Raw genomic sequence first — 14,105 nt, forward strand, 5'->3', positions numbered from 1 at the left:
TGCCAGGCGTTTTGGGCCAGGTTTTTCTTGAGGCTCAATTTGGAAGGAGTACAAATACAAATATGCACAGTCCAAATGCATATAAAATAATACAAAATACAAGGTTTTGCACTCTACAAATTTATATTTGTACTGTTTCCAAACTGAGCCTAAATTGTCAGCTCATACCGAAATTTGATGCCCTTAGGTTGAGCTTGCCATTCAGGCTAAGCTCAAGTTGTTAGTTCACACTAAAAATTCAAAACCAGACCATGTAAAATTGTCAAAGCTCAGGAGGTCAGTGTCTTCTTTAGAAAGGCAGAGGTTTTTGTATTTGTCAAAAACCATAGGGGAAGTTAAGGATTTTTCCTATTGGGCTCTGTGGGAATTTGGCTCAGTAGCGCGGAGTTGTGAAAGCAATGATAGCGCTCCACGCTCAGTAATAAAATACATGGGCCCCAGACTATTGTTGGTTTCACAGCCTGCTGAACAGCTAAAGCGTTCAGCTAATCTTCTCCCTTGTCGGGACGATACAACGATTATGGTTGGAAACGTGGAATGACACCAAATTGTAGGAACGTCAAATTGATGTTTTTTATAATCGCCCCAATACAAAATTGTAGAGACCACATTGTGTTGGTGTTTTTACATAAGTAGGCATAAGAAACATGATTTTGCCCATAAACTAAATGCTATTTAAATGCAACAGCAGATGAACACCATGACAAAATGCAGTCTCAGGGGCTGTTTTTAATAACGGCTGAAGTGGCTCAACTAAATGGCTTATTACCTTGTATTTTAGCGAATAAAGAATTAAATAATAAAACATTTGAGGATTTAGTAATCAACCCAACTTCAGATTCATCCGTTAAGGAGGTTTAAACCTCCAACTAAAATACAAAGCAACAAGTCATTCAGTTCAGCCATTAAATGTGGAAACAAATTCTGCATTTGGTCTCTTGAGAAGTTTGACTGTATGCACCAGATGTCTAGGTTCTCCCATGAGCTCAGGCTCTTGTGTTTTCTCTGCAGAAGACTAGCAGGTAGCTTAGGCTCCTGTTCTTAAGCCTTGTTAGGCTTGCAAGCAGAGTAAGGCCCCGTTTCGCGTGTCTTCTTGCACGGGCTGTCGACTTTTTAGAAGCTCGACAATCCACGTTTTGGTTTTTCCTGTTTGGTTGGAAAAAGATCTAGTTTCTGAAAGCCACAGCCCTAAAAAGGCGTGAAAGCCAATTTCGGGCTATTTTCGAGAAACTCCAAATGGAGTTTTTTGCCTTTTTTTCAACTCGTCTTCACGGGAAAGATGCACAAACAAATGCACCTTAACCAACCAGCCTTCAAACTGCTAAGATCTTGAAGCAAAAGCTAACATCCTCTTTTGACTGTCAGAGCTTCCAAAAGATCTATCAAAAAAGACTTGCCAAACGACCCCGAAATTTATTTCAATCTTTCCAAAATCATTTTGATGCAACTTTAGCAATAGGAATAATATCATATGAATAACAAGTTAACAACCACCAGAAATGAACTGAACATTCATGAGGAAAGGACTATTTTTGTCCTTCCTTGTTGACAAATAACTTGTGCTCCCTTTCTTCCCTCAACACATCTCATCAGTTGTCGCCAAAAAGAGAAAATCAGAAAGAAAACAAAATGCAAGAGTAAAAATAAAGCCCTCACAATAAGGAATTAATTGCTTGAGAAATATGATACATATATTTTTTTTTTTATAACTATCCGTTTACAAATAATTTACAATTCATAAATCTGATGCTCTGTAGGTAAAACCTGACAATCAATATTTATTAGGAATGAGCTGGAGAAATCTGACCTTGCTGATCATATTGCTGGTCAGCTTCTAAAATGCCCATAGATGATGATGCCATAGTTGGAGATGGCTCCTTAAGAGGACTACTGTCATCCCCTTTTACAACAGATGTTACCAAGGTAGGAATAATAGGAGGCTTTGTTCTTCGGGTAACTGTCATCTTCAACCCCTCAGTTGTGTGAATGGTTGCTCCTGTTGTCATCTCAACCTGTAATGTATGTTCTTTTTTTATTTGTTCACTTTGCTTTGTAAATCGTCCTATTAAGGAATTTAGATTTCTCTGCTCAGTAGAGGAAATGTAGAAGAGAGAAACTTACTGGGGGTGCCCCAACGGCTATTTGAAAGTTAAATCTACGAACAAGCATTGAAAGTGCAACCACAGTCTGCAAAACAAGTTGAATATTTAACTCCTTTTTTTTGATAGTTGAATATTTAACTCCTGAATATAAAGCCTGGGGGATGTCTTAACTCACGTTTTTGGAATTAGGATCTGAAAATTACAGCTTTGTGAATCCATTCTTGATAAACATTTATGATCAGTTAATGTTTTCAAGATAAACCAGTATCATGTGTCAAAGAATTTTGCTCCTTTTGTTTATAGACAACTATTTGAATGAATTTGATGCCACAATGTCATCAGTATCCCTAGTTTTTTAATCAAAAGCATTGGTAATCCTGTTACTTGAGGCTACATAACAACTAGGTCGTGAAGTTGTGAGAATAGGGTGTACCACCAAGCATGCCTACCTTTTTTTCCTTACCTTTTCAAGGTGGGACAAAAGGGGAAAACAAATACACCTTTTCAACTCTTGCTTGCTGAGACCGGATCTGCTCCTCATACATGGCGCCTCACAATGATCTCACAAGCACATCCCACTGTACATTGGGAACATCTGCCGTACTTGTGTGTTATTATTTATGGGAGATGTTCCCAATGCACGGTGGGATGTGCCTGTGAGGCACCCTGTGTGAGGAGCAGATCCCAATTCTTGCTTGCTCCCTCAGCTCCCAACAAAAAAGTAAAAGAAAATGTCACCTTGACGGCTTGATCTTTCTCTTTCAACATCATTTTACCCCTCTGTTTCTTACTTATGTCCAGTCCTATATATTACTGTATTACAGTTGTACCTGTACACAGTTACACACACATGATACATTCTAGCATTCACAAAAATATACATATGCATGTATACATGCTCTGCAACCACTACATACTTACACATGCTCGCTCATGCACCTTGTTTTGAGCTAAAATTTAAATCTCCCTCTAATTGTTTTGAAGTTTTTAGTTTCTTGTACTTTTCCTTGAGCCCCACATGGAATAGGAACTCGAAGCTCATTGAGCTCATCAGTAGGAATTGGCTCCCCTTGGGTAGGGAACCAAATGGGGAGTCTACATACATGCTGGCTCCCATGCTTGGAGGGCTGTGGGGAAATCTTTATCACATGCACATGCACTGAGCCCAGATGGATCAGGCTGGGGCATCTCTTTAGGTGTGTATGCGTGACTAACTAAAATTATTTTTTACATGGAGTTCACTTCCTTTTCTTGCTTTTACTTTCTAACTTGTTCACTTGTTAGTAGTATCTTTCTCTACTTCCTACAATATATAGCATATATCATATTGTATAATAATGTGCATATATAATATATTATATATTACATAGCATAATATTTAGAGAATAGAGAGATACTTTGACTTATGGGGGCACTATTGTCATTTTGTAATCTACAATTCAAGTATATAATGAAATGAATGAACACATGCTCCAATCTTTTTGAAAGTTGATACAAGGAAAGTATTGTATTCAGAAGAATGAAAATATAAGACGGCACACCACCACCTTTTTGCTGGTGAGTAGATTTGATTTTTCAAATTCTTTAACAAGCATATATGAATGCATGCCCCATTTGGCATCCGTGACTGAACCATAAATTATTGCTCATAAATTTCTGTGGTGCTTAATAGGATTACCTCAAATGAAGCAAACATATCCCCTACACATTTGCGTGGTCCTCCACCGAAGGGCAAATAACTGAGAAAGGAAAAATGCTGATGTGATGGATATGGTCAAAGTTTTTTTTTTTTTTTTGGTACTGATATGGTCAAAGTTTAAACATGAAAATACAAAACATAAACAGTAATGATGATGATGACACGAAAAAATAATGGTAGTGTCTAAAGATGATTAGCTTCACATCTAAAAGACTACTAAGTACTACAAATATTTAATTAAGATTGAAGGTAACCAAGAAAAGTATATAGTGAGACTTGCCATGGAAATCAACAATAATAATAAGAAAATAAATTAAAAACTAATGATCATGGAAGAAGAAGAAGGCTCATGGCCCAATAACAGTAAGACCAACAGGTTACTAAAATAATAAAGAAAAGAAAGGGGAAGTAGCTAAGCCCGCTTCTCAACAGTGAGATTCCTTTTTGTTGCTTTGCTACCAGAAGAATAGATGTTTGCAGAAAGACAAAAAAGCCCATGTGGAATAAGTTCAAAATTTAATGCATAATCTAAACTTTCTATGCTAAATACATCAAGAGTGAACTATCCAGAAATGTGTTTTTAACTTTTATTCAGTGAAGCTGCCCACTGTTGTATGCATTTTGCAGTGTTCCAGAATTACCTGAATCTAATTGATTCATAACAGCCCACTTGTCTTATGATATCAAAGTTATTTGGCATTGACTGCGCCTTAAATCAACAATGAATTCAAAAGCGTGCTTGAAGTGGAAACTTTATTTATTAAAGAACATACTAGAAGAAATTCAAAAGATCTTATTCATTTTTTACTTCTTTCCTTTCAGTCGTAATCAGTCATGAACAGACAAATTATGCCATCTTTTGGAATGTTATTTCCTTGCCTAAAATTGGATCTGGAATTTGTTAGACAGTGTATGCCCTTAGCTCCAATCAGATCGATGTCCATATACATTTATTGTAAATGAATAAAAGTACATTATTGTTTCATGTTAATATTGGTATGTTTCTATGAAATTACCCCTTAAATTGGACACTAATGAGACTCGTGTTAGTTTAAAATGTTCTTAGCCGTTGGATAGACTTGGGGAGTTTATCCTGCCAAGGCTGACACTGAACTCGAACCATGCAGTGTGTGTTTGGTTGAAACACTGAACCCGAACCATTTTCCAGTTATGCCCTGAACCTTGGAGATTGATGGGCAAAACTGAAAAGTTACAAATAACCCCTAGACTTGATTATGGTACTGCACTAGGTGTTGGATTGGGTTGTCTTTGATATGCCAATTAGTGAGATCCATTCAGGGTCAAAACCTGGGTATGTTGGATTGGGCTGTCTGAGTGGGTGATCATAGTGATAAGATCGGCCCCTTTGTCGGATAAAGTGAATGATAGGGTTTACACTCTCTCTAGTGGAAACCTAAACTGCTGACAGTGGATTTCAACTGTGTTTGAGATTTGGTTTTGCAAAATATATTTATATGATATATATATATATATATATTATGTTTTATAGAAAAATGTTTGCAAAAGGTTTTAATTCCCAGGATCCATCCGAGCAGGAAGTGTAACATTGCACCTTGCAGCCAGGGAAGAGGTCCTTCCTTGTCGAGCAGTGTTTGATCATTATGGGCCGAGAGTTTAAGCGTAACAAACCATTAAGGGCTGATTTACCTGATGGGCTCTATCTTACTTAAGTCCATTATCCTTGGGTCTTCATAGGATGGATGAATTCAAAGATCATTTAAGTGTAAATGTTGGGCCCATATTGAGTCCATAGTGATGTGCTCAAGGGTTTACTGCCTTTAGCAGTGAATTCGGCCAAGCCTTTTCACAAAGGTTGGGTTGAACCCATGTGGACTTATGTGAGGTCATTGTGGGGTCCCACGCCATACAAATCAGGCCTAAGTTGGCCATGCAACATCCTTGGGTCGTGAGCCTTATAGCTGATGGGCCTAAAGCCCATAATTAATATGATTAATTAAGCTGTCACATGATAACTTAAGTTGTCGTGACATGGGGCGAATCTTGGGTTTGGAAATGGGTATGGAGCACCTATCCTCTTAAGAGGATAAGGCTTATCTCTTAATAGAGTCCAGATCCAAATTAGATTTGGATAATCTCCTAATTTGATTAGGAGAAGTGCTCCATAATGAGATAAAAGAAGAAGAGGGCGAACTGATCAAGAACTCCTCTCAATTCTGCTCTTTCTCTTCTTCTTTTGTCTTCCAAGAAAGCCTAATTCGACTACAACTTATTTGGGACTGATATAGATCATTTTTTCCTCTGATTTTTGCTAGAAAAATCCAGAGGAATTTCGTGCTCACTTTCCCCAATTCGACCCAAGTAGTTGGGTTGCAGTTTTGCTGAAAACTGTGTTGCTGAACCGGTTTCAAGAATACACTGCGCCATCTTCAGTGGAGGCTGGTTTTAGGACTGATTTGGGTGTGAACTCCCACCTTGGGATCTACGTTTGTGGTATCCGTATCAGGTATACATCTCCCTCTTTGTTTGGTTTCAAATCTGGTCCGGTTTAGTGCAAGACTGATCCTGAAAAATGTATTTTTTCAAAATATAAGGAATTCAATTCTCGGGAGGATTAGGAAGTTTTTTAAATTTTGCCCATCCATTCAGCATGGTTCGACCATCCATATGATGGATCCTGACCCTTCCTACAGAATTTAAAAGAATAATAGCAAGAACATGCTTGTAGGATGAATTATTTTGCAACATGACTTGGGAAGAATAACCAGTGGGATAAATGAGTGGTGTCCAAACATCTGAAAGAAGCTACAATATGCAACAAATTGAACTAAGGATCTTATAATGAATTTTATTTGTAATTCAAAAATTTCCTCAAATCCAGAGATAACAGGACATATTACTCATTTATTTGAAATGATAAAAATAGAACCATAATAAAGATGAGAGGTGTTATGTGGGAACTCCAATCAATATTTCGGAGTATACAACCTAACATGGAGACTGATCTTGAAATGTTAACTTTAAATTTTCATGGCACGGTCTTAATTATCAACCTATTACAATGTTGAGAAAATAAATAAAGAGCTTTGTACTCAAATAGAGCTAAATAATGAAGTGGTGTGGACGATAGCCTTACATAATGAGCTTACAGTTAAATTGGCACTGGTGTAATTTAATCAAAATATTCTAATATAAGCCAAACAAGAATAGGGGCTGTTAGGGTAAACTCATCATCATCATCATTCGTGCCTTATCCCAACTATATGGGGTCAGCTACATGATCCTGTTTCACCAATCTATTCTATTTAAAGCCGTATCCATTGTTAAATTATTAGTGCTTAAATAATTTCTTACTACTTCTACCCATGTCCTTTTTGGTCTATCCCTAGCTCTTATATCCTCTTCCACTTGTAACAAATCACTTCTTCTAACTGGAGCTGTTGACAGTCTTTCTATGCATGTGACCAAACCATCTTAGTCTACTCTCTCTCTCTCTCTCTCTCTCTCTATCTATCTATCTATCTATCTATCTATCTCATTTTATCACTTATTAGAGCTACTCCTAGGTTTCTAAAGGTGGCTTCATTCCTGATCCTATCCTTTCCAGTTTTCCCACTCATCCATCTTAGTATTCACCTTTCTACCACACTCATTTTCTGAACAAGTTGATTCTTGTCTGCCCAACACTTTGTTCCATACAATATAGTTAGCCTTACAACTATTTTATAGAAATTTCCTTTTAATCTAAGTGGTATTCTTGTATTGCACAAAAGTCTATGCACCCCTCCATTTTGCCCAACCTGCTTTAATTATTCCGGTAACACCCTCTTCAATCTCTCCCTTGTTATGAATTATTGAACCAAGGTACTGGAAATGGTCGTATTGAGTTATCTCTTGGTCTCCAATCCTAAGTGTATCCTGATTTACACTCCTATTATTACTAAATTATATGCCATATACTCTATTTTAGTCCTACTTATTTTTAAACCTCTTGTTTCTAGGATATTTGTACATAAGCTTAATTTTGTATTTAATCCTTCATTATGTTCATCAATTAAAACAATGCCATCCGTAAATAACATGCACCATGGAACTTCTTCCTAAATATGTTTAGTTAATTCATCTATGATAAATGCAAACAGATAAGGGTTAAGTGCTGAACCTTGGCAAAGACCCATCGTAACAGTAAAGTCTGAAGTTTCTATTGGAGGTTCTTAGGGTAGATTAGTAATGTTGATAAATTTAGGGTACTTGTATGTATTTATGGGAGGAAGAGGGGCTTGTGTGAAATTCTGATATAATTTGGTCTTTTGTTTATTTAAGCCATTGGTTATGTGGGATTAGGGTTGAGTGAGAACGAACATTTTGTTGTGAGTCTGAAGAGAGGTAAGTCTTGTATCTCTTATTCCCGAAGTGGATGTTTTCCCTCTCTTCCCATGGATGTAGGCTATAGAGCTGAACCGCGTTAAATCTTGGTGCTTTCTCTTTTCTTCATATCTTGGTTTACCATTCTCTTTCTTGCTGGTTGACATTCTCTCCCATTGGTGTTCTAACATTGGTTTTGTCCTCTCATATATATCCTTAATTAGGTCTATATACCTATTTTGAATCCCTTTCTCTTCCAAGACCTACCATATTATTTCTCTAGGAATTCTATCATAAGCCTTTTCCAGATCAATGAACACTATATGGAAATCCTTCTTCTTTTCTCTAAACTTTTCTATCAATCGTCTCAAAAGAAATATAGCTTCCATGGTTGATCTCCTTGGCATAAAGCCAAATTGGTTCTCTGATATATTTTCAAGTTGTAATCTTTGTTAAATTATTCTCTTCCAAAGTTTCCTAATGTGGCTCATGAGTTTAATCCCCCAATAGTAATTACAACTTTGTATATCACCTTCGCTCTTAAATATAGGCACCATACTGTTATTTCTCCAATCATCAAACATCCTCTTTTCTTTTACTATCTTATTAAATAGGCTAGTTAGCCATAACAAGCCTACCTCTCCCATACCTTTTCACATTTCTATTGGAATCCCATAAAGTCCTAAAGCCTTTCTCTTCTTCATCTTATTTAGTGCCTCTTTTTACTTCAGTAGGTCTAACTCTATGAAGGTACGCATTATTTTTAACACTACTAATACTGCTAATAATTGAAACAATGGCCTTAATGAGCTACCTATTTTGTTAATTGTTATATTCCATTGCTTATAGCAAGGGGAACATGGTTTTATCCAAATGGTGTTTCAACAAAGGGGGAGTTAAAGAATGGATTCAACAAAATAGACTAATAATTGAGGTCTTGAGGGTCAATATACCGTAACCACATTTAGAAAACTTAGGTTATGCCATAATTTTCTTAGATTTTTCTAAATTGTCAAAAACTTAAAAAGAATTAATAAGGAAAAAAAAGGATCATCCATGTTGACATTCATAAGAAGACCATCTACAACACCCACAGGAAGATTTCTTGGAAGTTGAAGTGGCTAGAAGGACTAGGTGCAGATAAAAAAGGACATGGAATGAAGTTGTAAGAAACAATCTAAGTGCTCATTATTTAATGATGGGTATAGCACTAAACAGAATGGAATGGTGAAACAGGATTCATGTAGTCGGCCCCATATAGTTGGGACAAGGGTTGGATGATAATGATGATGATGATCCATGTTGACCTTGATGGCTTTACAGATTATCCGCTTTCCTTTCAAGGGTACTAGTGTGATTGTGATGAGGTGCTTATTTATAATATTGAGTTCCTTACTTCCTGCGAATGTGAATTGCTAAAATTTTCTATCTTAGTGAAGTCATGACTAGAATTAGTTCCTTCATGGAAAGGAATTAGTTTTCAGGAGCCATTGATTGGTGCAATGGTAAAATCTTGGGCTAACAAGCATGAGAATGTAGGTTCAAGTCTTAAAGGCCTTTGAATGCCCTTTATGGAAAGAAAGTCAGAAAAATCTTGCATATTTTTCTTTCTCCCTTTTTGTTAAAGAAAAATGTAATGGAATGATTTTAAAGTCTAACAGGGTTTCCGGATTTTCTATTTTCAATCAAAACTTAAAGAGTTTGTAGATTTTGAAGCAACTCCTCAATAGTTATTTTAAAAAATTGCATTTGTGACATGCTTATAAGTTGGCATCTAAATAATTGTCCCAAGATGCACAAATTCTATGTACTTTACAGCGTCAAGAAGCCTAAGAAAAGTAGCAACATAAGATACTCAGGCATGTAGAAATATTCATTGTTTTTTGCAGCATTCACTGTTTTTCCTTTTTTTTTCTTGTTTTCCAATTAGCATAATGAACCAACTGGAAAGGTAAAGAAGTTAAAGCAAATAAAATATCACAAAAAAGGACCAACACAAGAAGTAAAACCAACCAACATAAGGAATAGAGAAAGAGAAAACCACAAACATCTGACCAGCATAAAGAATGCCTTAATAATGCAAAATTGCAACTAGTTGAAAATAACCTGAAATCTTGGTTGATCTCATTAGGATTTGGTCCATCTAGGGGCCACCTTTCAGGATTGAACTTATCTGCTTCAACCCAATGATCAGGGCATCGGTGCAAGTTCCAAACAGAAATAAAAATATCTTCACCCCTGCCAATGAACATAATGCATAATATAACTTCAACATTGTGCTCAGATTAAAGCAATGACATAAGAATACTGTAATTTATAAATTTAGTTCTCGGGTAAATATACTGCAAATATTTTAACTATAAGATCTGAATAAAGTACTCAAACATATGCCTATGGTAAAATAAAATAAGTAATCTGGTCTACCTGAAATTGTACCAAAATTAAAAAGAATATTACACAAATTGCTAAAAAGACAATGTTAAGAAAAAGGAACTCATGAAAGGAGTTCTTATGAAGATATCATTTGTCCATATCCACAAGAGGATATACTGAGTACCGTGGCATCTTCAAGCAAGGACTTGAAGTATCACTAAAGGAAACAACAGTTATTTGACTTCACTGAGAAGTGAAAAAGTCCTTATTCCCTGCCATTTTCTGGAGTTTATCATCCGATTTTGTCATGTAAGTACAGTGATTTTTTTATTCAAATTGCAAGACATTTTTTTTATCACAAAGGTAAATTTTAATCAACATTTATTAAACTCGAGGTTGCAATTCTGTGGGTAAGTTACCCACTTCCATAGGATTATCCAAATACAACTAGACTGCAATCCCTAAACCCAACCTTACAATTTAGCCCAAAATAATTTCTGTCTATTTGCCCCCTGTTTAGTTAAAGCATCTGCCATGCCATTTGCATTTCTTCTCACCCATTTAAAAGTCACACCTGATTCCCTTGTTAAGCTTTTAATTTCCCTGATCTTGTGCCTGTAAACCCAAGGAGTTTGGCAGTGAAATTTTGTCCAGGAAATAACCACCTGGGAGTCTCCTTCCACTTCTAGCATCTGAACCCAACTTTTGCGAATTTCAGCCCTTGAAGCAAAGCTAGTAATTCTGCTGTCAATGGATCTCCTTGCTCTACAGGACCCTAATAAAGTGCTAGTATCTCACCTTCTGAATCTCGAAATACACCCCCTAAACCAGCCCTTCCTTCACTTACCAAGAAGCTTCCATCAAAGCTTAGTTTCACAGCAATGGGTGTTGGTGGTCTCCATTCCATAATCACTCTCCTTCTCTTGAGCCAAATTTGCCACTTCCATGATCTCAAAATATCACTAAAGGAGAAGTCATGAAAGATTTTCAAGGTTTTTACCCAATGTGCAAGGCATTTTCTCTCCTCTGTTCTTTTCTTTTTTATAAGCAACCAAGAGATATATTATGTATTATAGACAAAAATATTCTAAGTAAAAAAAAAAGAACAGAGGAGAGAAAGATGCATTTTCAATAATGGTGATTAAGTACCTTCAAGAAAGACAAAATTATATCAATAAAACCAAGAAAACCCACCCTTCACAAAACCAAGACAACCCACCCTTGTGTCCATGTTCCCTGATTATGCCCGATCCTTGAACCCCTTGTGAGAGAGGAAGATCATATTTAATGGAAATCAAACAAAATATAGTTAGGTTAGAATGCCACCTATATCTTACTGATTGTGAAAATACAGAAGATACAAAAAAGCGTAAAACTCAGGAATCTGGGTCCAACTGGTGCATTTTCAGTTGCCTCACCTCACTGCCTGGGAGCATTCTCCTTTCTTACTTTGGCCTTTTTTTTGTTTACTGTGATTAAGCAAAGATCTAGTCGCTACTACATTTGGGCCAATGTATTCCTTGGGATTTCAGGGCATCGGCTCTCAGTCTCAGGTGGCCATTGAATGAATTAAAAATGGTTCAGATGGTCCTTGGAGTTTGAGGCACTATATTAGGGGCTTAAAAGATTTAGCATCTATTGAGTGTAGCAAAAATGCAAATACTGAGATGGATAGGTGGAAAAGCTAGGAAGGAAAAGATTAGAAATGAACATATTTGTAGGAACTTAGGAGTATCTCCATTAGAAGAAAAAATGAAGGAAAGTGGACTAAGATGGTTTGGTCAAGTGTAGAGAAAAACATCTACAGAACTAGTGAGAAGAAATGATCTGTTGCAAGCTGAAGGGTCTAGAAAGAGATAGGGGCAGGCCAAAAAGGACATGGCTGAAGCAGTGAGAAATGATTTGAAGGCCTATAATTTAACAATGCATATGGAGCTGAATAGAGTAGAATAGCAGAAAAGGATTCATGTAACCAACCCCATGTAGTTGAAGGGATGGGAGATCCATCATATGGATGGCCGAACCCTATAGGAAGGTTGGGCGAAATTTAAAAAATTTCTTTCTCTCCTATCCGGGAATCATATTCCTTAATTTAGAAAACTGCATTTTCAAGGTTCATTCTTGAATCAAAACCGGACCAGATCTGAAACCAAAAGGGAAGTGAGGGATATACCTGATACGAAGTAACAGTAACTCCCAACGTAGGCGTTCATGCCCAAGGAGAAGACTAAAACCTGCTTTCATTGAAGATGACACAATGTATGGTGAAATAGGATCAATAGGATGGTTCTTCAGCAAGAACCTGAGATTCTTCAGCAAGAATCGAGCAAGGGCTGGTGAGCACAACTTCAGATTATTTCTTCTAGCAAGAAACAATATCAAGAACCTTTCTTGATCAGTTCCACAGGTGGAAATCAAACTAGGTAGGGGCGGCAAGAACAAGGGAGAATTCTGTAAGTTGCTGAGTGTGTGTAAACTGAGGAATTCGTCCCCTATTTATAGCCTTCTTTGGCTCAGCCTCCTAATCCAATTAGGAGAGAGTTTCTTGATCCAAATATCGATCTGGACTCTTAAATGGATAAGACTTATCTTATCCTTCAGCTAATCCTAATCAAGTTATAAATATGATTTCGCCCCTTTTTAATTAACTGACTTAAGCCCAGTTCGAAATGGGTTTTAGGCCCATTAAGTCATATTGCTCACTTACCCTTTAATATGCTAGCTAACTTGGCTCTCTTTGTATGGCGCGGGACCCTAACATTAATCTACACATCAACCACATGGGTTCAGCCCAGCCTCTGTTACAAGGCCTAGCCGTATTCACTATAGGACACAATGAACCCTTGAGTCCATCACCATGGGCTCTTAATGGGCCCTCACTTACCCTTTAATATGCTAGCTAACTTGGCTCTCTTTGTATGGCGTGGGACCCTAACATTGATCTACACATCAACCACATGGGTTCAGCCCAGCCTCTGTTACAAGGCCTAGCCGAATTCACTATAGGACACAATGAACCCTTGAGTTCATCACCATGGGCTCTTAATGGACCCAACATTTACACTAAATGGTCATTGGGTCCAACCACCTTATGAAAACCCAATGACTGTGAGCAGATGTAAGATTAACCCATCAGGCATTATCCTTAATGGTCTTACACTTGACCTCTCAGCCCTTAATAATCATACACTGCCCGACAAGAGAGGACCTCTCCCTCGACTGCAATGTACAATATTGCACTCTCTACTCACATGGATCCTAGGAATTAAAACCTTTTGCAACCAATTTGGAACCATAATATATATATACGTATATCTCTATATAAATATATTTTGCAAAAACAAATTTCAAACACATTTGAAATTCACTGCCGGCAGTTTAGGTTTCCATCAGAGAGAGTGCATTCCCCGATCATTCACTTTGTCTGACAAAGGGGCTGATCCTGTCACTATGATCACCCACTCAGATGAATTCTCGGACTATCCCAACACACCCAGGTTTTGACCCCCTCTAAGGATCTCACTGATTGGCATATCAAAGACGGCCCAATCCGACACCTAGTGCAGTACTATAATCGAGTCTAGGGG

The 14,105-nt window shown here is 37.2% G+C and overlaps 1 protein-coding gene across 2 annotated transcripts in view; it reads right to left on the bottom strand.

Moving 5' to 3' along the window:
* Positions 1 to 1,638: 1,638 nt before the first annotated feature.
* Positions 1,639 to 14,105, bottom strand: part of LOC104589157 (protein LUTEIN DEFICIENT 5, chloroplastic-like) — a 34,492-nt gene continuing 22,025 nt past the window's right edge. For both annotated transcript variants that reach the window (XM_010247378.3, XM_010247377.3), the window contains 4 exons: positions 10,252 to 10,383; positions 3,781 to 3,841; positions 2,122 to 2,187; positions 1,639 to 2,012 (listed from right to left, as the gene is read on the bottom strand). In XM_010247378.3, coding sequence (XP_010245680.1) covers positions 1,782 to 2,012; positions 2,122 to 2,187; positions 3,781 to 3,841; positions 10,252 to 10,383 — 490 coding nt within the window. In that variant the 3' untranslated portion in view covers positions 1,639 to 1,781. The remainder of the gene's footprint in view (positions 2,013 to 2,121; positions 2,188 to 3,780; positions 3,842 to 10,251; positions 10,384 to 14,105) is intronic.

This window comes from Nelumbo nucifera, chromosome 1, assembly GCF_055504915.1.
Source record: "Nelumbo nucifera cultivar China Antique chromosome 1, China Antique-T2T, whole genome shotgun sequence".
NCBI lineage: Eukaryota > Viridiplantae > Streptophyta > Magnoliopsida > Proteales > Nelumbonaceae > Nelumbo > Nelumbo nucifera.